At 41.6% G+C, this 21,683-nt stretch overlaps 1 protein-coding gene across 3 annotated transcripts in view; it reads left to right on the top strand.

The window, feature by feature from the left end:
* Positions 1 to 21,683, top strand: part of vps13b (vacuolar protein sorting 13 homolog B) — a 297,571-nt gene that overhangs the window by 185,811 nt on the left and 90,077 nt on the right. For all 3 annotated transcript variants that reach the window (XM_085290668.1, XM_085290669.1, XM_085290667.1), the window contains 3 exons: positions 2,424 to 2,627; positions 7,441 to 7,567; positions 8,881 to 9,024. In XM_085290668.1, coding sequence (XP_085146794.1) covers positions 2,424 to 2,627; positions 7,441 to 7,567; positions 8,881 to 9,024 — 475 coding nt within the window. The remainder of the gene's footprint in view (positions 1 to 2,423; positions 2,628 to 7,440; positions 7,568 to 8,880; positions 9,025 to 21,683) is intronic.

Below are 21,683 nucleotides of genomic sequence, written 5' to 3'. Positions count from 1 at the left end.
ACATCGTTTTCTTCTTCTTCTCAGTGATGAAGTATCAGTGAACATCTTATTCCAAGTCCTGCATTTTGGATACTAAACACTGCCATGGCTTTGCTATTTTGTCTGCTGTTTCCCACTGAAGGGCTTGCATTGGGTGGAGGGTTTGATTTTGGGCCATAATAAAGTTGGACCGGGGCCTTCATATTTCAGCTCTGATGCAAAATCGGCCCAGTGGCTTTTTGGACTCAAATTGGGTTTAAATAGTGTCAGAAGAGGGAGAGATGTTTTTTAAAATAATAGCCATGAACGCTGTGAAACAGAACATGCTTATTGCAGAGCTTTTGATCCATTTTTATAAATAGCAGAATTTTGTCGTAAAAAATAATGTTTCTGTGGTCTTTTCCTGCAATTAAAATAAGGTTGGCCGAGGAACAAGGGCAAAACTAAGTACTTGTGCTTGAGAAAAATGCCCCTCCCCTCCATGCCTTCCTCCCTCTCTCTTCCCTGCCCTCCTCATCTGTGAAAGCATGTCATTTATGACTTGTTATTTTCATTTTCCTCTAGATTTTCTGTGTGGTAGTGGCAAGCAGATGTCTGATAATGGGATGTGAGACAGAGCAGAAGGGTGTGTTCCACCTGCCTCTCTCTGCACGCTTTCAGTCGGTCCGTTATACTGTGGGCAGAGTGAATGTCATGCTTTCCCAAAGCATTCCCCGACTCCTCTTGGCCAAGCAGTGTGGTCTTCACATTACCAATCAAATATGTCAAACCACCAGTGTTTTCCCCCCACATGTACAACAAGAAAATCTGGCTTCAATTATTATTGCACCCCAAGGGGAACTTCCAAAATTCCTCCCCTCCTCATTTGTCAGAAATGAAGCTCTCTCGTTTCCTGCGATTTGCTGAAATATGTCTTTTGATATTAAATCACACCGGTTTCCACTGGCTGCATGACCAAGACAAATGTTTATCATATTTATTTATGTCACTGAAGATGACCCTGCAGCTCAGCGATGTAGAGGCTTGGCTGCAGACGCTCATGTTATGTTGATTATGAGTAAGAGTCTCCTAAATAAGCTAACGTTAGGAGATAATTTGGAAAGCATATGAGGTAACTGTGGTTTTCTTTAATGTGAAAAATACAGTTTAGGCACGGGGAGGGTGATGGAGGTACTGTTACAAAAACCCTAATGAATCTAGACTGACACATCCCACCCAAATGTTACAGAGCCCTTGGTTTGATTTATATTATACTTTGTTGATAAATGTGGTTCCAAATGTTGATTAAGGATCTGTTTCACTTGTTTGTATGTCAACAAATCCAAGTAAATCCAGTTATACACCTCTGATCTCCCATTGCCATTGTTTTTGTACTTGGTGCTTATTGTCATAACATCACGCTCCGGTAGAGACCTTTCCAGAGCCGCTAAGCAGGGGAAACGCTATATGAAAATTGCCATTGACGTTGCCGAAACAAATAAAACTACTCATGCTGCTGCTACATCTGTAGCCATTTTAAGCTCTTATTTATACCATTTAAGCTCTCATTTGAATTCACCAGCACAAATAAACATATCATAATGAACCAAAAGCCCTGATGTCATATACAGATGTTGAATTTTGATTATTCCTTTTGCCTCATGAATTCGTCAGGATCTTGTCTCTCAAAGGCAAAATAGATGACATCACTTTTTCTTGGCGCTGACGGGACAGTCTTTGCTCACTTGACTGTAGCAGTTTGACTACAAACACAGCGCTGCCCACTCCTGACATATCTCTACATCTCCTCTACCACATTACAGTTGGTGTACACTGTACAAGCCTGTGTTTCTGGAGACGGAAACAGCAGGCCAAAGGCAGTAAGAGCCACTCTCCAGACTACCGTGCTGTCCAGCCAGGGTTTAAACAATGTTTACTGCCAGCGATAAGCTGGCATAAATCAAAACTTTATAAAAGGCAAGTGATTTCACCTGAGGCCTGCAGAGGGTTTTTTTTATCTGAGGTCTGGCTGCACAATTCCTTGGTCTTACATTTAGTCATAAATCATCCCGTAAGAAAAATGTGCTACTAAACCACTGAAAAAGTAGAAAGAAGCAGTCAGTAGTGGTTAGGGCCTAGAGCCAGAACATCTTTACTGGTTCACTACAACAGACTACCTGGTGTACCCCTAGGCTCACGTACTTTATCATAACCAAGCATATAAAGTACAGCCTGACACAACCGAACCTCTATAATAATAACTAAAGTCATATTTTTTGCATTTAGTCTATTTGACATCGGCACCTCCTTGTTGAATCTAATGCAAAGTATATTGCACAAGTGAAATTAAACTTAATTGCATTTAATGTGTCTTACTCTTTCCTTCTTACATGATGACTTACTGAACATCCAAACCTCAAAGTAGCCCTAATATGAATACTGACTCAAACTTTTTTTTCATTCAGTCGTGCATTGAACCTTGGCATCCTTCGTGACCCGGGCTCAGAGGTGGAGGATCGTCAATACCAGATCGATCTTCAGTCTATCAACATTGGGACTGCTCAGTGGGAACAGCTTAAACCAGAAAAGGAGGGAATCAAAGGAACTACATCAGCAGAGAGTGAGAGGAGCTCCCAGAACCCTGCGCTGGAGTGGAACATGGCTAGCAGGTCAGGAGCCACTTGGATGTTTCATGAGTTGCTGTGGCGAATTTAATTCTGTCTTGTATGTGTATCACAGGTAGATGTCTCTGTACCAATTACTTTTTTTAATTGACTGATCACACTTCTCACATTTTTGATCCAGAGGTGATCACTCCTATATCGCTTTGTAATCCCACTAGGAGGAAATTAATCTATGTTTTATTGATAGTATAAAACTATCAATAAGTAGTTACCCATCAAGGGCTTGACCTCTACTGCATGAACAACCATGATGACAAAATTATAGATGGTTGGTAAACATGGGAAGAATATATATGCATAGGTCAAGTCTGATGAAGTTGCCTACAAATGTGTGGCTTTTAAAAAAAATAATGTTTTACTAGTGTTTCTGATCTTTGTTTTTTTACTATTTTCATTTCTGGTTTGAATCTTACTGGTTTTAAATTTCATATTTCCACCCCAGTCAGGTAGGTGCATGTGTTTAATCTGCTAAGAAAGTCTTGTAATTTATATCATTCGTCTTGATGTCACTGCACCGTGTAGTTATTGAGTTAGCTCCCTATCATGCAGCCTCTCCATGCACGCTCATAATTACAAGTCCTGTCACTTTTTTCTTAGACTCGGGAGCTAAAACAAGCATGAGTCTAACAGCCTGTTTGGCCCCACATCCTTTTTTCTGCTCATGTTTTGAGAGGGAACAGGACCAAAAATCACAAAATCATAGGCAAAGGTTCCAGATTTGTTCCCTGTCAACTAAAAATAAGCCTCATGGAAGAATGCAGTGCAAAATCAACACGGGCCTGATTGAGACCGAGTAGTCTCAGGTCATTGGGACTTGCTGGCTGAGATACTCACACCTTTCACACATAGATGGGCACACTTTCCAATGCAAACAATACAATACAAGCAAACAGTCATACATACTCATTAGGAATTTTTTTTTTCTTTATTGTATTTCTTACACACAGAGACAGTATGATTGTCTTGGAAGAAGACTTTTCCAAGACAATCATACTGTCTTGGAAAACATGATAGTGATGCTCAGCCCTCAGCTCTCAGACCTCCAATAAGACCTTTTTATTGTGACAGCCAGACTTATTTCATGGGAGCTCTGTTCTTTCAGTTTCTTCCTGAAAGGCATCTTGCTGCACTTTCTCATAAAAGCAAGCACTGCTTGATTTTATGTGCTTCCTTTGTAGGGCTGTTCGATATAACGATATATATCGGATGACGATATAAAAACGTCTATCGTTTCATTTTACGCTATCGTTTGTTTCGTGGTGTCGCAAAATAAACTGTTTACGGCAATATTTTTTCATCGTCACTGTAGTGGCTATATTAATTTCTTAAAGTTCTCTATTTCTCATATATTTAATATAACCACACTACAGACGGACAAGCAACTGTTTTTATGCGTTGTGGTTAGCAACAACAGCATCGCGTGTTCGCTTGTTTATGTTCCACATAAACCTTTCACAATAAAGCTCAAGATCCTGTTGAGACTTTTCAAAATAAACTGAATCACGTGAAAGATGCAGATTATTTACGGATGAGAAGTAAAAAAGAGCCGCCAGGTGCTAAAAAATAAACCTTAGACTCAAACGTTAGAACAGTCTTTTCCCCGCAGCACGCCGTGTAATAAATACTCACAAAGAAAACTGCGGCCGTTACAACTTATGTCTAGAAATGTATAGTTTCATGCATCTGTTAAAACACTCAATTCCAGCTACATGACGCGCAGCTGGAAACACTTCCCGCAGGTCGAGCTGCCCGAGATTCACAGAATTTACAGAAAATGTTACATTTTTGTGATTTATGTCGTTATTCGGACGATAGAATTCTTATATCGGGATATGAGATTTTGGTCATATCGCAAAGCCCTGTTCCTTTGGTTTGTGCTTTTCAGTATATTATTACTACTTCTACACCCCCATGCTACAGTGTTGTTTGGCCTGTTTGTGCTGTTGGCAAACAGATATACTAAATCACAATGGCAAAGTAAAAATAATGGGGTAAATGTTGTTTATATCTTAAAAATGGGTCATTTTAGCCTTTTGCTGGGTGACAACTAAGTAATGTGATTTATCATAATATATTATGCATTATTTAACTTTGGTGGATATAAGTGAAATGTTAATGTGAAATTAAAGCAATGGATTATAAGGTATTATAGCAGTATAAATAGTCGGTCAATATGTGGTTGCTAGATAACATACCTAAGATATATCTGTGTATCTGTTTGGTGGCTCAACTCTATAAAGAGATCATGGACACAGAAACAAACACACAGAGATTCTTTGTATTATAGTAAGAACTTCCTCTGTTTCTTGTTGGATTGTGAAAAGATAAAAATTCTTAAACCGTTGTGTTCCCTTTCCAAGAAGACAATGGAGTTTAATATGCATGGGATGTTATCTCTAAACTCTACCTTGATGTTTTTCTGTTGTCTGTGCACCAGTTTTTATTCGCTTGTCTCTAATCCTCCAATCCTGGCCAGGTCAGCTGTAAAATAGCTCTTTTAGGTAGTGGACTTGGGCCTATATTTGTCTTACATTCTTACTACTGTGTCAGAGACGCTCACAAGAGCAAGGGGCTTCTGATCTTTAATCCAGTCACATTCTTTCTTTCTTTCACTCAATATGTTTCTCTGCAATGGGCCTAGTGCCAAGTCCACATTGTCTGAAAGGGCAATGAGGTGACATTCTGGGCTCTCACTTTGGGCTCCAGAAGATGCTAAAAATCTTTAGCATAGATTTAGCTGTCGTAAGACATACTAGAGTGGGTCTGGATTTCTGTTTCAAACTTGATGATTGTATGACCTAATATGTAACAGTTCTTTTTGCACTCAAGAGGATTGACACCCACTTTTATGGAGTAAAGGTCACTAAAGTTTGACTCCTGTTTATAATCAGAAGCTCCTAGCTCTTTATCACTGGATTGTCATTCTTCTTTAGCGTATATTTCTTTTCTGATGTTTCCTCTTTTTCCATTTAACTCCGTAAGATATCGTTTACACAATTAAGGTATACATTTATAGGCAGGTGTGTCTCTATGGTCATACTGATAAGGTCAAAGCCAGTAGTGGTGTTGGGGTCTCGTCCCAGCTCTTCCATTTAACCTTAAAGCAATGCGACTCCCCTCGCTGTAGCAGAAACAGCACTAGAAGCTCGGCAGGGCTTTGGTGCACTGCAGTGTGCTGCGCCTCAGCTACCAACACTACCAAGTCATAGCTGAATGTGTGAGAAAATTCCAGGACACTGAGGAGAGGGGAGCCAAGTTCACAGCTTTACTTGTCTGCTGCAATCATTAACAGAAATACACCACCTTGGTTGCAACAAGTTTTGACACACACCACTTCTAAAGTTCACACCTTTTCCTTTTTCTTTACATTGATACCCTCTCTCTCCCCCCAGCCTTAGACTCACGGTATGTTGATTCTGCTGCTTTTTGGATTTAATTCCAGTAGCGGCTGATCTGCAGTGGCCTCAGTTTGCTTCCTGAGGTTTTGTGAGGAAATTCCAGCACTGTGGATCCACTGACAGGATCTGTCCTCATCACAGTTTGTAGTTGCTGGCTAGGAAAGACCTTGTGTCACAGAGCTGCGAACTCTTCCCATCGCCCCTCCTATCAGTCGCCCAGTGCAGGCTTCCCTTTTGTTCATGCCACTGATATTCCAATTTACTGATTATTCTGCGTCCCACTGAATGAAACAAAAGTCAATCTTTCCATATTTTGTTTTTGTAATGACCCCATTGAAAGGCACGCGCACATACACAGAACCACAGGATTCTCCAGCCCACTCAGAGACTTCCATAATACTGGTAAACTGAGCTTCGGGGCTCCTAGCCTTGCTGGTGAATGATAGCACCTGTCCCCTGCAACGAGACACTCATTGTTTCAATCCCCGTCTGAAGGGAGATTAGCCAACACCAATTGGCCTCACAGATCATTTCACCTCTGAATTAGTCCTCCCTCGAACTCCCCACTCAAAGAAATGTGTCAGAAAATAATCCCTTAAGGGCACTGGTAATGCACATTTGTGTAGCAGAAGTGAATATGATATTGTTTCTGGTTAAGAACTGTACTCAAGGCCACCTAGAAACTGGGCCTTTTATAATCCCAGCCAACTATAAATATTGGAAGCTGTACTGCTTGATTGTTTTAATAGCAGCAGATGTGGCAATTAACACCACCTTATAAAGCCCACTTGTATATTTGTTTTACTGCTAACAAATGTTCCCACAAATATGACTTGATTGTGGGAATGAACATTAGTGAAATGGAGAGTTGATATGAGAAGGTTTCAGCTCGTTCGTGTGTATACAATTAAGAGCTGTTCCCAAATGAGACTTGTCTCACTCAGTCTCTGTTCAAGCTTGCAACTAAAATGCGTAAAAGAAGAAATGTAAAAAATCTCAGTGATGGCAAAAACCTTACAGATCGTTTATACGAGGGGAAGATCAATTTTGAAGTCTCTGTTGTCAAGTTTAGCTTTTCCTCTAATGCTTTGAATCTTAAAACCTAGAACAGCCTTGAAATGCATGTTTGCCTGTCAGCACGACAATAAAACTCTGTTGTGAAGACTTTTTGTGGTTTCAACTGTGTGGACGTGCCATCCCCAGGCAGATGGGACGGTCTCACAAAGATTTTTTAAGTACTAACCATGAAAAGATATTAGTAAACAAAAGGAGGGGAGTTTTAGTGAAGATAAAAAGTCCTTTAGGTTTCTATAAGGTATACAAAAGCTTGAATACATTTTTCATGGTTGAGAACAACAGTAGCAAAATAGTAGTTGATGAGGTGTCTGATCTCTGTACAGCATCCGGAGACACCAGGAGCGCCGGGCCATCCTCACGCCGATCCTGACTGACTTCTCTGTCCGGGTCACTGCTGCTCCAGCTATCATCTTCAGCAAGAACCTGTCCCCTGACAGTGGACAGACAGAGGTGAGCATCCACTCAGCGCTACATGAAATACTGCGCATGAATTATTTCTGTAGAGAGTATTCAGATTTTCTGAATGAAAATGTCTCTGCACTGTAGAAAAGTTAAAATCCCCCGGAACTAGGGAAAATTATATCGAAACGTCAAAGTTTAAGTCTGAGAATAGACAAAGATTCTTCTTGTGCCCTTTGACCGCGACCTGTTACAACTACGACTGCAGCCATTACTCTCACAATCCGTTGCTCATATGAAAATAGACATTGATTATGTGAGATGTCAAAAGTATTTACATTTTCCTCCTAACGTACAGTAACTTACTCATTAGGAATCGGCCGTCCACCATGTAATGGGAGGTTTTTGACCCAGAGAGTTCAAACCTTTCTGCTTATACAGCTGATGTTTTCTGGCACCGCTCTCTGAGACTTCCTGCCTCTTTGATGCCTCATCCGACCACGCTAACGTGCCCCTTGACAATGCATAACAGCTAATCCATAGTTTGTGCTTAGACACACACACACACACACACACACACACACACACACACACACACACACACTCTCTCTCTCAATGTGATTTGTGTAACTCCCTCAGATATGGAAACTCAGAGCCAGGAACAACAAAACACAACTTTGAACTAAGTCGTGTAGAACAATTTCTATAATAAAAATCATATTCATTTTGTCTAACCGCTAACTACTGTTAGCAGATTTATGCATGGTTCCCACACAAATGTAAAAGCTATTGCTAATGAATCATTAATGTATTGAATGTATTATAGCAGTATGTGGTTCCTCGCCAGGCTATTCTGTAACTGTTATTGTAACCTTAACATGTTCGACCAGTCACTTTGACCGCTAACAGAACTACTAATATTTATAATGTTAATGCACTTCTTATGTTACTATAAATCTAAATGAGAAAAAAGACAGTAGTGACTTTAATTTAAAGCTCAGAATTGACAAAATAAAATTTAAAAACAGTGGCAATACCCTTTGTGGGTTATTGCGCTAGGTCTGCCATGTGTGCGTGTGTGTGGTTCAGTCCACAGTGTTGGTGAGTAATATCCTTTTAGATGTAACCTCCAGCCTGAGTTTTGAACTGCTGGCTGTGGGTGGGACCCCAGAGAGCACAGAGGGAAGAGCGGAAGAAGAGACAGACTTAAGTAAAGATACAAAGATAGTGAGGAGATGGAAAGTAAATAGAAGCGTATACAAGTTACAAAAGATGTTTTCAATGCATTTCCTGTTCTCTCCTCCTACTTCTTCTGTTCATTTTGTCCCCCCCCCCCCCTTTTTTTAACTCCCTTTTTTCTCTAGGAGGTGGTGGTGTGTGGCCACTCTCTGGAGGTTAATGTGACTAGCAGTCTGGATTTCTACCTCAGTATTGCTCAGGTCCACCTCCTTCATCAGCTTCTCAGAGACAACATGGTGGGGATGGACGCTCCAGAGAAAGGCTTTGAGGTACATTATAGTGGCGTTCCAGCACTACATACAAAATCAAAACCACCCCCTGTTTAAACTTAAAGATGTTTAAACAGTCAGCCTGTGCAGCAATACACAGTTCTCAGTGCTTCTGTCTACCTGAAAGTCCTGTGTCTGTAAGCATAATCTCACACTGCTTGCGATTCTGGATCTCCTCCATTTTGGTTTCAATTTAACTTAGAGGAGTCAAATCTAGTGAGTGGCTTCAGGTGGTTTGCACTGAATCCTCTCCCCGAGATGTCTGAGGACAGCACATGTCAGCACTGGAGGACAGATTTGCAGTGATCCCTCATACCCATGAATATTAAAGAATGAGCATGCACTTGGTTGGGCTCCTGATCCTGGCCTGGCTCCTTTGGTCCTGTAGACTGTGGGTGAAATCACACCAACTAGTGCTCACATAAACATATGCAACACAGGTCACAGTGACATCAGGTGGAATTTTGACTCACACATTCATGCACAACACAAACGTCTTGGTCCATATGGGCACTTACATACTGACAAACAAAGCTACATACATACATAGTATGGACATTTTAGCTGGAGTAAGGTTATTTGAGTAGTTTAACTATGGTTTCTGTAATACTAAAGCTTTGTTTCTTCGGTGTAACAAACCTGAAGTCATGTGTGACTAACAACTCTTTTTATTTCAGGAACTTTTCCTGTAGATATGTGCTGTGCTGACATTAGCTGGATACTGTACATCTGCCAAAAGATCACTTTGTTGATACAATTATGGCTTATTAATTTTTACCCACTAGTCTGCCACAAGTTCACATGAAGCCAATTACTAATCATTGAGCAGCGCAATGCTTGTTTGCTCAAAAATCTATCATTATTATTTCCCAATACTGTGCTCTTAACTATTAGCCGTGACTATTTTGGGTGAATCCAACACATTTAAATATTTACTCACTCAGAGCAAGGCTGTTCTCTAATGTGGGCTTAGTTTACTGCGCTCTGCTCAGCTGCAGCTTTCAGGGCCCTTCCTATTGTTTACAGGACAGGGAGCTCCCAGGCGCCATTTGCCCCGTCTGACCGCTTAATGAAGCTTTCTAATGGAACACAATATAAAAATATTTACCAGCTGTGGTGAGGATGGGAGTTGTAGATGAGGGAAGGGGACAGGGGAAAGAAGAACGGGGGTAATGGGATGAAGTGAAGTGAGTTGATAGTGATTTTACTGTTATCTCCTCTTAACATTCTTTATGGGACGATGTGTGCTTAAGTGCAATGACTGCGTCAGATGACGCAGATAAAGGCCTCTGTAACCTGAAGTAGGCTTTCTCAGGCAAAGTAACAAGTTAAACTTTGTAATCATGTAATCACTGTACAATCTAAAATGGATTAGGACAACTTGGACTAATACAACCGTGTAGAAATGGATAAGAGAAAGGCGCAGTGTGAAGTTTCCTTATTTCTTTTTTGTTCTTCATTTGTTACTTGCACGGTAAGACCATGGGAGGTGCCTGCTGTGCATCTGGTCTTGATTTGGGTGATCTCTGAGCCCTCACCCTTGACTTGTAATGATTCATGGCTTGATTCTGTTGAGGGGCAGCTAACGGCTACAGAGGGTTCATCCAGGTTCAAGGCAGGATGAGAAATTTAAGCAGCTATTCTGGGAGGACTATTGGCAACTGTTTGAAAACTGCAATATGTTATCCACCCCCCCAAAAAAAAAAAATTGTTAGGGTTCACCCTTCAAGAAGGGTGATTTAAATTGGATTGATCACGGTTTATTTTTTCCATTAATCTCTAAAAGCAATGAAATGTAATGCAACGTAATGTATGATGTAGCATCAGTTTTGCTCAGCTTTGCAACACCTTGGCTCACAGTGCAGTCCTGACATGCACCCGAAACATTCCTCTGTGAATTTGGTTTTCTTGTTGAGCTTCTCCAGCTGGAGGAGATGAGATTCCAAATAATGTTAAGGACACTGTGACAGTAGCCGCTGTGTTTATGTTTTTACCCCCAGGCTTTTTCCTAGTTTATACAAGTTTAGGAGCTGTCAATTTTTTGTGCAAAAATATGCATCCGACTGTTTTTATTACTTCTCTTTTTTCATCTGGATTAGGTGAAGTAGAAATTACCCACAAGGTCCAGAATGATGTAATATCAATCACTGCTTTTTGAGAAGTTAGATGTATTTGTGATGGTTCAGCTTTCATGTTTTTTTCATGTATTTCCACACATGCATTTTTAAATTCTTTTGGTCACAGTTATTAACAAGGGGAGGCTATTATGACTTTTCTGCTTTTACCTTATTTATGTCATATGCATGATACAGTGTGCCTTACTGTTTTATAGCAGTGACATTACACAGCATAACAGTATCATTAACAGTGAGCTCAGTCAGTGTGTCTTCACCTCTGTGCAGCTGCAGAGCTCGGAGGTTATACTGAATAAATGTGGTCTGGCTTTGACTTTTTTGGACATTCTGTAAAACTATTTGTACCTCCATCTATCTCAGTGTCGTAAGTCTTTTGGCAGCTGAGTCTGTCCGGCTGCTTGGCCCTTCAACAGGGAGGTTAGTATGACTTAGACATGATCAGGTCTGGTGTGTACTACAAAAACCCATTTCACAAGCTGCAGAGCCCTCTAGTGGTGTTTTGAACTAAGGCATTTAGGCCCCACTCCCACCCCCTGCTAACACATTTCACCCACTGTCATCATAGAATATCAGAAGTACATACCCTGACAGTGTTCAGAGTGTGGGTTAAGAACAGGTAGAGTCAACAATCTTCAGGTTTCATGTAATAAAGTTCAGATGTCTTTCCATTTGTAATTTCCACAGTATTAGAAACTGGATTTGGAATGTCTTTTTTTAATTCAATCCCAGCTTCAGTAATGATATTTATAGAATTTGGCATTTTTTGTTTGTTCTTATTTTATACAACCTGTTCAAAAGATTAAATTAAAACCAGGTCCCAGAACTCAAGCATCTGGTACAGGGGAGTTGTTTTTGTTGTGCTCCAACAAACCATCTCCGTTCTCACAGTCAGCACTGTCCCCAGCTAGAGTTTAAATTAAACACTGCTCTTTACTCACTCTCTCTTATTTCCAAATCCTTTCCTCTGATTTTTTTTTCTTTTTTCTTAGCATGCTGTTTGTCTTGAACAGATTCTCCACAATCCCAGGCACTCATTTCAAACGGTTCCATTGCCCCTCACAGCTGTGTTTTATTGTCTTGGTTAATGAATTTGTTTTGTAGGGGCTTTTGGGTTCCCTGGCAGTGGTGAGGCAAGACACTCGTTCAGGCAGCGCGTTCAAGTGTTGTGTGTGATTTCAGTCATTTCTAGACACTGTGCTGTGTTCAAAGGAGTCTGTCCACACATACACATTGTAATGGCCTTTCCATGCATACATACAGATGTTAGATTTTTATTTTCTCATAATCTCTTTCATACCCTCTTATTGTGCTTTATCGACAGTTACCAGTTTCCACTTAAAATGATTGAGATGCAAAACATGTGCTTCTTTATGACCGAACAGCTGATTTCTAAGCACTAGATAAGCAGATGTGTTGCTCCTTGAATCACTTCATCGTAGGGATGTTTATTGCAGCATTATGATCCATCATTTTTTGTGCTCGATGTTAATGATGATAAAGTGAGGCTGAGTTCAGTTTAGGCAGCAGGAGGACCCTCAGCCAGGGAGCTATGAATAGATGATGGAGCAGTTTGTGGTACTTATCTCACTGCTATGTCATCAGCTGTGTCACCAAGCAACACAGAAATGCAGACCCATACCACGCACGCACACGCACACACACACACACACACACACACACACACACACTCTGTCATACACATTGTTTCCACATTCTCAACATGGTAACTGTATTCTGCTTTTATTTGGGAGCCAGGACTCTTAATGGTTCTTTATGACTGAACAGCTGACCCGTGTGTGTGTGTGTGTGTGTGTGTGTGTGTGTGTGTGTGTGTGTGTGTGTGTGTCAGCTCTGCTATGACGTTATTTGTTCTCTAGAAGACAGAGTAAAAGATTTAGATGACAGTGTGTGAAAGTGTGCAAGTTTGTTCCTGACAGTCTTTCAGTTATTCTGTATCATTTTCTGATTTTACTGTGTGCCTTTTATACGCTTGCTACAGTAATAAGCAAACATATTATTTTAGCAGTGATAATAATACTTTTTTATTTTTATCACTCTCTTTCACACACACACAGACACACATAGTAAAAAAAGCACATACAGAGGCAGCCCGGGTCAGCCATGTGCTCGTACCACAGTGTTAGAGGAAAATACCCTCTGGTGCAGGGGAAGTCCCGGTCGGCTTCATCTTCCACCTCATCCTGGGATGATTACACGCATGGGAAACGGGGATTTAGACTTCCTCCAACACTCATGTACACACACACACACAAACAAACACACATATATCCCCACTGATGCCAGTGCACACACAAACATGTAAAGGGTTGTATACAGGTTTACAAGATGTTATCAGGTTGGACTGTCTGAAGTATAAATCCTAGAAAATACATCAAGTTCCCAGTCACCCATTATTGCCTTCTCTCTGTTTACCTTGTCCAACTTTCTTTCCCACACTGTCTATCCCATTCAATCTTTTCTCCATCGTGGAACTGGCACGTCTGCTTGCTGGAAGAGTGTTGGCTCTTCCATAGCTAGCTAGTTACTGGACTAAATGGCTGCTATTGGGCAGGGTTCCTCCTCTGGAGACAATAATACTGTGCTGTTACATCTGTTTAGTCTTAAATGTCTACCCTTAAGGAGGCATAGTGGCTTTTTTTTCCTGAAATAATTGTCCACACAGCCACACTCAACTACACTTACTAGATTTAAAAACTGTCCCTTATAAAAAAAAACGAGTTTAGTGTGTTTTATGGTTTAAAATAAAATGTCATAGTGTCATGTATACTGATGTGCCATACTGTTTCGTGATGGGGCCTCCTCAGAGCTCCCATTAGTCTGGGATTACATGAGCAAACAGAATACAGTTCTGTGACAGGTCATCCTTTCAAATATCTTGAGAATTTTGCATAATGTTAAGTATAATAACCAAATAAAAGTAACTCACTCTTACCAAATACTGCTAAATGTTACTGTGGGAGCGTGGAAGCTTGATGGCCTGTATATAGCTCTCTTTCACGTAGGAGTGTTAGCTGGATGTCAAAAGCACGTAGGACAGCTTATCTTAGCCACGGTGCTGTTGACAAGCTTGGCTCAGCGAGCGACCTGCGGCCAAATCCTCGTCTGTATATGTTTAAAGTAAACCGTTTCCCAAGCCACTCCTCTTTGTGATGAGTGTTTCATATTGTCTTGTAGCTGTTGAGCTTTGAGAACTCGAGTATCTTTCTTGACCTCTGATCTTTCCAGGACAGTAAGGTGTCAGAGGATCTTTTCAGTGCTCTGCTGGCCAACAGAAATAAGGAGACATGAAATGAGGGTAAAAATCTAAAGCATGGAAAGGTAACAGAGCAGACAGTGGAGACAGCTTGAGAGAGGTTTGCCAAATGAGAGAAGAAGGAAGAGAGTAAGGAAGAAATGTTCAAAGATGAGTACAGCGTCTGAATGTGGTGTTTGCTTTGATTCCTGTCTCCGTCCAAAGAATTTGTCTGTAAAGCTGGGAGCTGATGTTCCTGAGAGGTCAGCTCTTAACCAGTCAACCTGGCTATTAACCCTCTCTGAGGGCCAGATTCCTTTCACCCTGACCTTTTCCCATCCTGCTTAGCACTATTTTCATTCGCCCGGTTGCTGCTGAGAGGAATAATAAATAAAGCTCCTTGTGCAGCTGTCTCCTTTTCCATTTTGGCTGCCTTAGATCTGTAAAGTAAGTGTCGTCTCAGCTTATCTTAAACATACATATTTTCATAGCCAATGTTCATCTTGCTGCCCTTCTTTTGTTATGAAACCATATCTTTTTCTTTTTTTCCCTGTGTCTAACTGACCCTTCTGTGTGAATCAACTGCTAATTGACAGCCAGTCATAACAGCTCACCTTCCCTGTTCAGCCTCTGCACTCCAACCAACCTTCTTCTCAGAGCATAACCGTGGCACATTCTTAAATTGGCCCCTTGGAAACTCAATCTATTTGAGATCAGTAGCAGCTGAATTTGCTCTCTCCTCAATCGGTTTTGGCAAAATTGGCGTGAAAACTCCAGATAAAATCACAAAGCTCGGAATTCTGTTAGAGCAGGGAAACAAATGGTGCCTTTGAGGAAAGGCAGGAGGCCCCCGCCGTGAACCCAGAGATCGAGTGACAACTCAGGTGAGCAGGAGTGCCCTCTCTCTCTGCCTGCAAGGGAAACAGGGTCATAAACCCAGGGGACTAGTAAAAGCAATGTGCAGGCCAGCTAGCAGACACTATGGTAGATTTTGTTCAGTGTAAAAACACAGAATTTTTGTCCAGTGAAGTGAAAAGAGGAAATAGTTGTGGGGGTATTTTTTCTTCCATCCACCTGTAAAAGCAAGATTCCACCTAGAAAAACAGGTGATGGGGAAGATTAAGTAACTCGAACATTGCAATAAAAGTGTGAGTGTGTAGTGTCTTTGTTATTCTCCTTTTTCTTTCTTGTCTTTTTGCGTTATGGTCTGCAGAAGCATTGAGTTCTGCTAAAACAAAATGCGACATCCTTAATTCGGTTAATTGAAAGATTCACAAGAGGTCATTCAGCGACGAGAGTAGTTGTAATGTGTACTGCATTATGGCGTGAGTTATTGTGCCACATGTGTTCTTAATGTTAGTGATGGAGGAACCGAGCATTATTCCATGTATACAAGAACTGTTATCTATCAGTACATTTGTGAACTGAATATGTTTAAGTTTGCGACTGGAACTGAAACCTGATAGCAGCGTGTAAAACCCACATGAAGTCAAGGTAATGACAGATATGCACGGGTAAGTTCCATGTAGTCACCGGAGACACAACTGAAAAACGTAGCTCAGATGGTTTAAATAATCAGGACGTGGGCTTGATTTTGTACTTCACCTGCTTCAGTTTGTCTTCTTGGATGAGCTCCAGTGTACATGTCAAAAATGAATCACCAGATGCCCCCTCACACAGGTGTTTCCTTCCATGTAAGCTGCTTCTGAATCCCCCCAGCCATCCATGCAGTCAGTTTATCATTACTTTGAACATGTGAAATTGTTTGTTCTCCTAAAATGAGCCTTTGAGCTACGTTCATGTTCATTTTTCTGTCTGCAGATCATTTTTTTTGTTAGTTTAGCCTTGTCCTCTACAGTATGTTTCCATTATCAGGGTCCTTCTTGGTCAGCCAAGTCAGGGGATAGGGGGTCTTACATAATTCTCCTTTGAGAGCCTAACATGCAGAACCCGAGAGCTTTTGTCTCACTCGACCCTCGTAGCTAATCCAGGCACAAATTACAGGAAGATTACTTCAATCCTCCTGCTGTAAATAGACAGAGAGCCAGGATTGTTTTTGTCTTCATGCCACTTTTGAGTTTTCAGTGCAGTCTTAAGTGCATATTTGTGTGTGTCTCCTCACTTATGAAGCGGTGCGCTCTTACTGTGTCTCTTTTCGAAATTGTGAGCGTGTATGTGCGGGCTTCCTGGAGCGTGAGCTGATCACAGCAGCATCGCTCCCAATCTTGTATAAGACCACCTGGTGAGCATCTGCCTCCTACACCTCCCACCCTGTCCTGCTCCAAACAGCCTCACATCACCTCAGGACTCTGTTGTTTTCCCCTGCTGTTACTCTCTGCTCACAAACTTGTAACTAAAGCAGAGAATACAGAGATGGCTGGCAGGCAGCACAAGTTTCAGAAGAACACTCCACGACTTAATGAAAGGCATTTCTGCAGCTTTTTGAAGTCTCTTAGACATTTGCTTTCTTGAGCCGCCAAGGTCATGCTGAAGACAATGCAGTTTGAGGTTTCTTTTGTTGTTTGTTTGTTGAAAACATAGCGCCAAAGCTAATGATGTATGGCCAAAACCTCGGATGAGAAATCTTAAGGTACTTTGCTGCTTTATTCTTTATTGTGAGACCATGAGCGACGGTGCGTGTCACACTTTGCTTTGCCAGTGAAAATGTAACGAGCGATGAGATGTGTCAAGAACGCAAAATCGCTGCCAGTGTCTTCACAGAGACACCACTGGTCTAACATCCTAAAGTCAAGCTCCGAGATGTCTCACAGTAGCTCAGCGAAAGGGACTTTTATGCCCACTTTCAGAAACAACTTTGACCACCGTTAATCTCACCTCACTCAGGGACTTTTGGTATATACTGGAGCCTGTATTTTAGATTAGAAAATTGCTCCCACACAGATCTCAAAAATAAACAGTGATGGTGAGGGCTAACGAGAGCCAGTTGTGCTCTGCTCCATCCCTGTGGAAAAACAGAAGAAAAGTACGTCTGATGAATATTCTGCTGCTGTGGGGGCTAGGATCATAGCGGCTCAGAGAAAAGACAGACCCCAGGGTGCTTCTGTCTCACTGTGACTTCTCATCATGGTTTTTTCCCCCTCATCTGGCCTTCAAGTTATTGTAAACAGGTACCCTGTAAAATGTTACGAGCCTGGGTGCAGTTGTTTAGGTATATCGGACGGGAGACGGTATGTTTTCATATTAAGTGCATAAAGGCCATCAGGCGACATTTATCAGCGGTGTTCGAGCTGCCAAGTCCTCCATTTAGCTTTAAAATTTCACTTTTGTAACTCTGCTTATTTAGTTTATCTTGTATCATGTTCATTATTAATGATGGAAGCATTTGGTGATAAAGTCTGTTCAGCAGTGTCTGATTGCAGCCAAGAGATTATGTCGGATGAGCAGAGAGAGTCTGTGTATCATTTCTGAATACTTGCATCATGACGGTCGGGCCGCTTTCCCTCCTTTGTTTGTTTTCACTAACACACTTGTGTTGTTAATCTAGAAATTGTCTTGTGCCGTCTTTTGAACGCTTCCTTCGGCGAGTTAGGCAACTGCATTGCATCCTGATTATATAAAGAGCTTGTGCTATTGTTGCGATATGGGGTAATTCCTGCACGTCCTCACAGTCACCCCTAACCTAAGCAGTAGATTTGATTGGTGCGACATAATTGTGAGGATTTGGGTTTAGATGGTGGATCTGACGGGGGTGACTGAAGCAATACATCTCCTGTTGAGCTTTAAGGGTGGTATCTGTCAAACTTTTTAAATCATTCTTGATTGCCAGAGATTTGGAGCGGGGCATGGTGGGTTTGGCGAGCTTCTCCAAGGGCCTGGAGTCACACTGGGAAGGCCTCGGGCTTAAACTCAACGTGTTGAGCACACTTCTGTAGCCTGCGTAATGTCAGCGCTCTGGATGCTGCTCTGATGTACTAAGCAATGGCAATCTGCATTCTATTTGTAGCAAAATATTTGTAAGCAAGCTAATGTCGTGAGCAGGCATGAGAGAAAAACGTTTTTGAAGTTCAATTATAAAACAGAGGCTTTGGTCGCCACATCTTCCAGAGCCAGGTCTTTGTTGAGAAGCAAACTGTAGTTCCCCAGATGGACTACATTAACTCGCTCTCTTTACAGTTGTTCTTTCCATTCTCCCGCCTTTATCATTTCGCATCTTTGTTTCTGGGCCAGAGCTTTTCCAAACTATAGGGCAGCTGGAAACCAAAGAACATCATCTCTGTATTCATGTTCTTGTCGGTTCATCTTTCCTTTGTTTTTTCAGTTAGGTGTTTCACAAGCCCCTCTCTCATGCTCCTCTGTTTAGACCAGCCATCTCCTCGCTTCTGCCCCAGTCGGTCTTTCCGGATGAAAAGTGTTCCAACTGACCCAGTGCTTTAGGAATGTCAACATGCATAAATTATTACTGTCACCGCAGTGTTTGCTTTCCCCCTGTGAGTCACGTGGCATCAAAGGAGCGAGAGATTCTCTGACATGGTAAGCAAAATATTCCCACATTGTTATTCCTTTGGTCCACACCAATAGATGGAGAAATGGAGTAAGGAGAGATATCTGGGGACCTGGAGCGTGGAAGGAAAAAACAAAATGGTTCGGATATTGTCTCTCGTGTTCCTTTGAGAAACATGTTGCTAAACCCTGGCGGAGTAAACCCACCCACCAGCATTACTGGGTGGAGGGAGCTTGTTAAAATGGCCCCACTTGGCGCCCTGAGCTTTGGAGTACACTGTTTAAAGTACAGTCGACAGTCACGCCGAAGCACTCGGCATCCATTTGCGAGCTCTGGGGTCACGACCTTCCTTTACCTCTTTGTTGTGGTTCAGTTAAAGTGCATAGCAGGTTGCCTTTGTTATTGAAACAAAGTTTAGTGTGCTAAATGACTGCCTTTGATGCCCTTTCTTGTTCTGCATTATGGCGTACAAAGCAGTGACTTCATATTATAAATGTCTTCCCTCCTCTGTTTTCCTCAAGAAAATAAGCAAGTGAGTTGTGGTTTCTAATGGCATGTGGTAAAGTATTATTGTTATTTTGATTAAGATGAGGTATTGCTGCATTGAAGTTTTCCTTCATTGGCACAATAACACAGAGGCCTGCTATCAGCTTTATGCTTCTGGTAAACAAAAGTGGGTAGCACAGCAGGGGCTTAACATATAAACTTTGATGTAGTCAAGATACAGAAGTTAATTTCAATGTAGGCATTTTGCAAGCAAGTAGCTGAACTGAATAGTGCTGTCAGAAAGATTTAGTAATGACTTCCCGTGTTTTTCAATGGGAATTCTACTGGAGTTACAAGAGAACATGGGAAAAATGTGATAAACCATTTTTCTGCTAAAAATGCATGAAAAGTGGCTCAGTTCCCTAAGCTGACCTCACCTGGCTGCTATGGCTACTGCAACAGCCTGTCATTCACTGGAGGAATTCAAGCTGAAGCATTTCACTAATAAATCAAGAAATGCCTCTCTGTGTGCTCTACACATATCTCATCAACCATTCATCCAGTCTGCTTCAAACGTGGCCAGTGTATTGCTTGGGGATAAAGGAATTTTAGTCTCATTTAGTGCTATTTTTGTGGGTTTTTATCCTGTTGCACCATTTCAGTCTGGGAACTTTTGGGAATCCTTGTATTATAAGAACCTGAATGTAGTCGGACTACAGTTTGGATATGTGGCTATTAAATGGGCCGTCTTGAAAGGAATAATAGTCACCTTTGTTACTTGGATCGTATTTATTTTATTCTTTCCTGTCGACTACCATGGACTTCCCTACCATCTTAAAAATCCAGATTTTCATGTTCTCTGATCCCTGATCCCGAATGGCAACTTTCTTTTCATTCATCTGGAAAGCATCAACTGCATATGTGATATTCAAATGTAAAAAGTATGCTGTCATATTTGACTAGCCAGCCAGCACTGTGAACGGGTGGCATTTGGATGATGTGACACTTGCTTCCGAGTCTTAGCCTTTCTTTAGCAAGCTGTTCTGAGTTACACTGATAGAAATGGGGTCAGGAGTCACACAGATGCACTGTGATATGATTGGCACTCAGGAGACTCATGGTTTCACACTTTGGGGATTATCCTTCATTTTCCAGAATGCTCTGCCTGGAGACTCTGATGGGATGACCTCACGATTGGCTGGTGGGGGTTCGGGTGTGGAGGGATGTGTATGTGTGCGTAGTTGCACGTTCATGATCACGATCACCTAAGTCCAGAGGAAGATTGCATTGGGATCTGGAAAGAGCGTTTCCAGTGAAGCCATTATATAATATAATAGAAAGTAATAGCTGGAAAAGGGGATTCCAGCTGGGACTGGTCCTGTAGTTACAGTCAATGTTTGTATTTTAAATTTATTGCCCTCAATAATTGAATAAATTGGTATAAAGTTAATGCATATAGAGGTATATGTTTTCTTTGTATACATGCTGTTTTTTTCCAGTTAGTAGGTACAATAGGGATCTAACTAAGCTGCAAGAAGAAGAAGCAGCAAGTTAAAGTGATTGAATAGCCACTGACTTCATGTGTGTTTATGCGTACATGTTTGTGAATACACTGATTGAATGCACGAACTTATGAACACTGTGCATTTGGCACGTTTTTTCATTGTCTCTCTTCCTGCGTGGCTCTGATTGTGTTCCCCATCATCCCTTATTCCACTTGTAAGCACATCTAAATATAGACCAAAAATTTGCTTAGGGGGCACTCTGCTAGTAGTGGTGGTTAAAGAGAAGATGGGGTATTTGCTGTAATTGTAAATGCATGTGTACAGCCTACGTTTGGGAAGGGAGAAAAGCATAAAGAGCGTCTGGCAGGTTCTGCTGGCTCGCTCTTTCCCAGCTGCTATGCAGCTTATTTGTCCCTTCCAATGTCGGGTGCTCCTCGGAGGGGATGTTTTGCCTTTGCTGAATACCTTTTCAAATACCTCCTTACCTCAATGCAAGTTTCACTCGCTTAACTTAACACACATGGAGACAAGTCCAGGCCCTTTCTGCCTTCTCTCTCCTCCTCATTGCTTGGAAAGTCTGACATTTCTACAGAAAAGAAATGCACACATCCTGTCCTCATTATGGCAGAGAAAGGAAGGGGATCTGGCTAGGCCAATCCTATGGAAGCCCCACACATGAGCCCAGTTGAACAGAACAGGCAGGCAGGCATGCTGCTGCGTTTTATATGGCTCTTGTTCTTAGCCTTTGATGACACTGTTTAGAATAGGAAATATCTAATAAGTCAAGTATTCTGTCTAATGTGCTGCCAGTGGGTTTA

Source organism: Mchenga conophoros, linkage group LG11 (genome assembly GCF_057382185.1).
Source record: "Mchenga conophoros isolate Kocher_MC1m ecotype Shallow Benthic linkage group LG11, M_conophoros_male_GT1.1, whole genome shotgun sequence".
NCBI lineage: Eukaryota > Metazoa > Chordata > Actinopteri > Cichliformes > Cichlidae > Mchenga > Mchenga conophoros.
The sequence above is the reverse complement of the archived record's forward strand: the minus strand, read 5'-3'. Positions and strand labels throughout refer to the sequence as shown.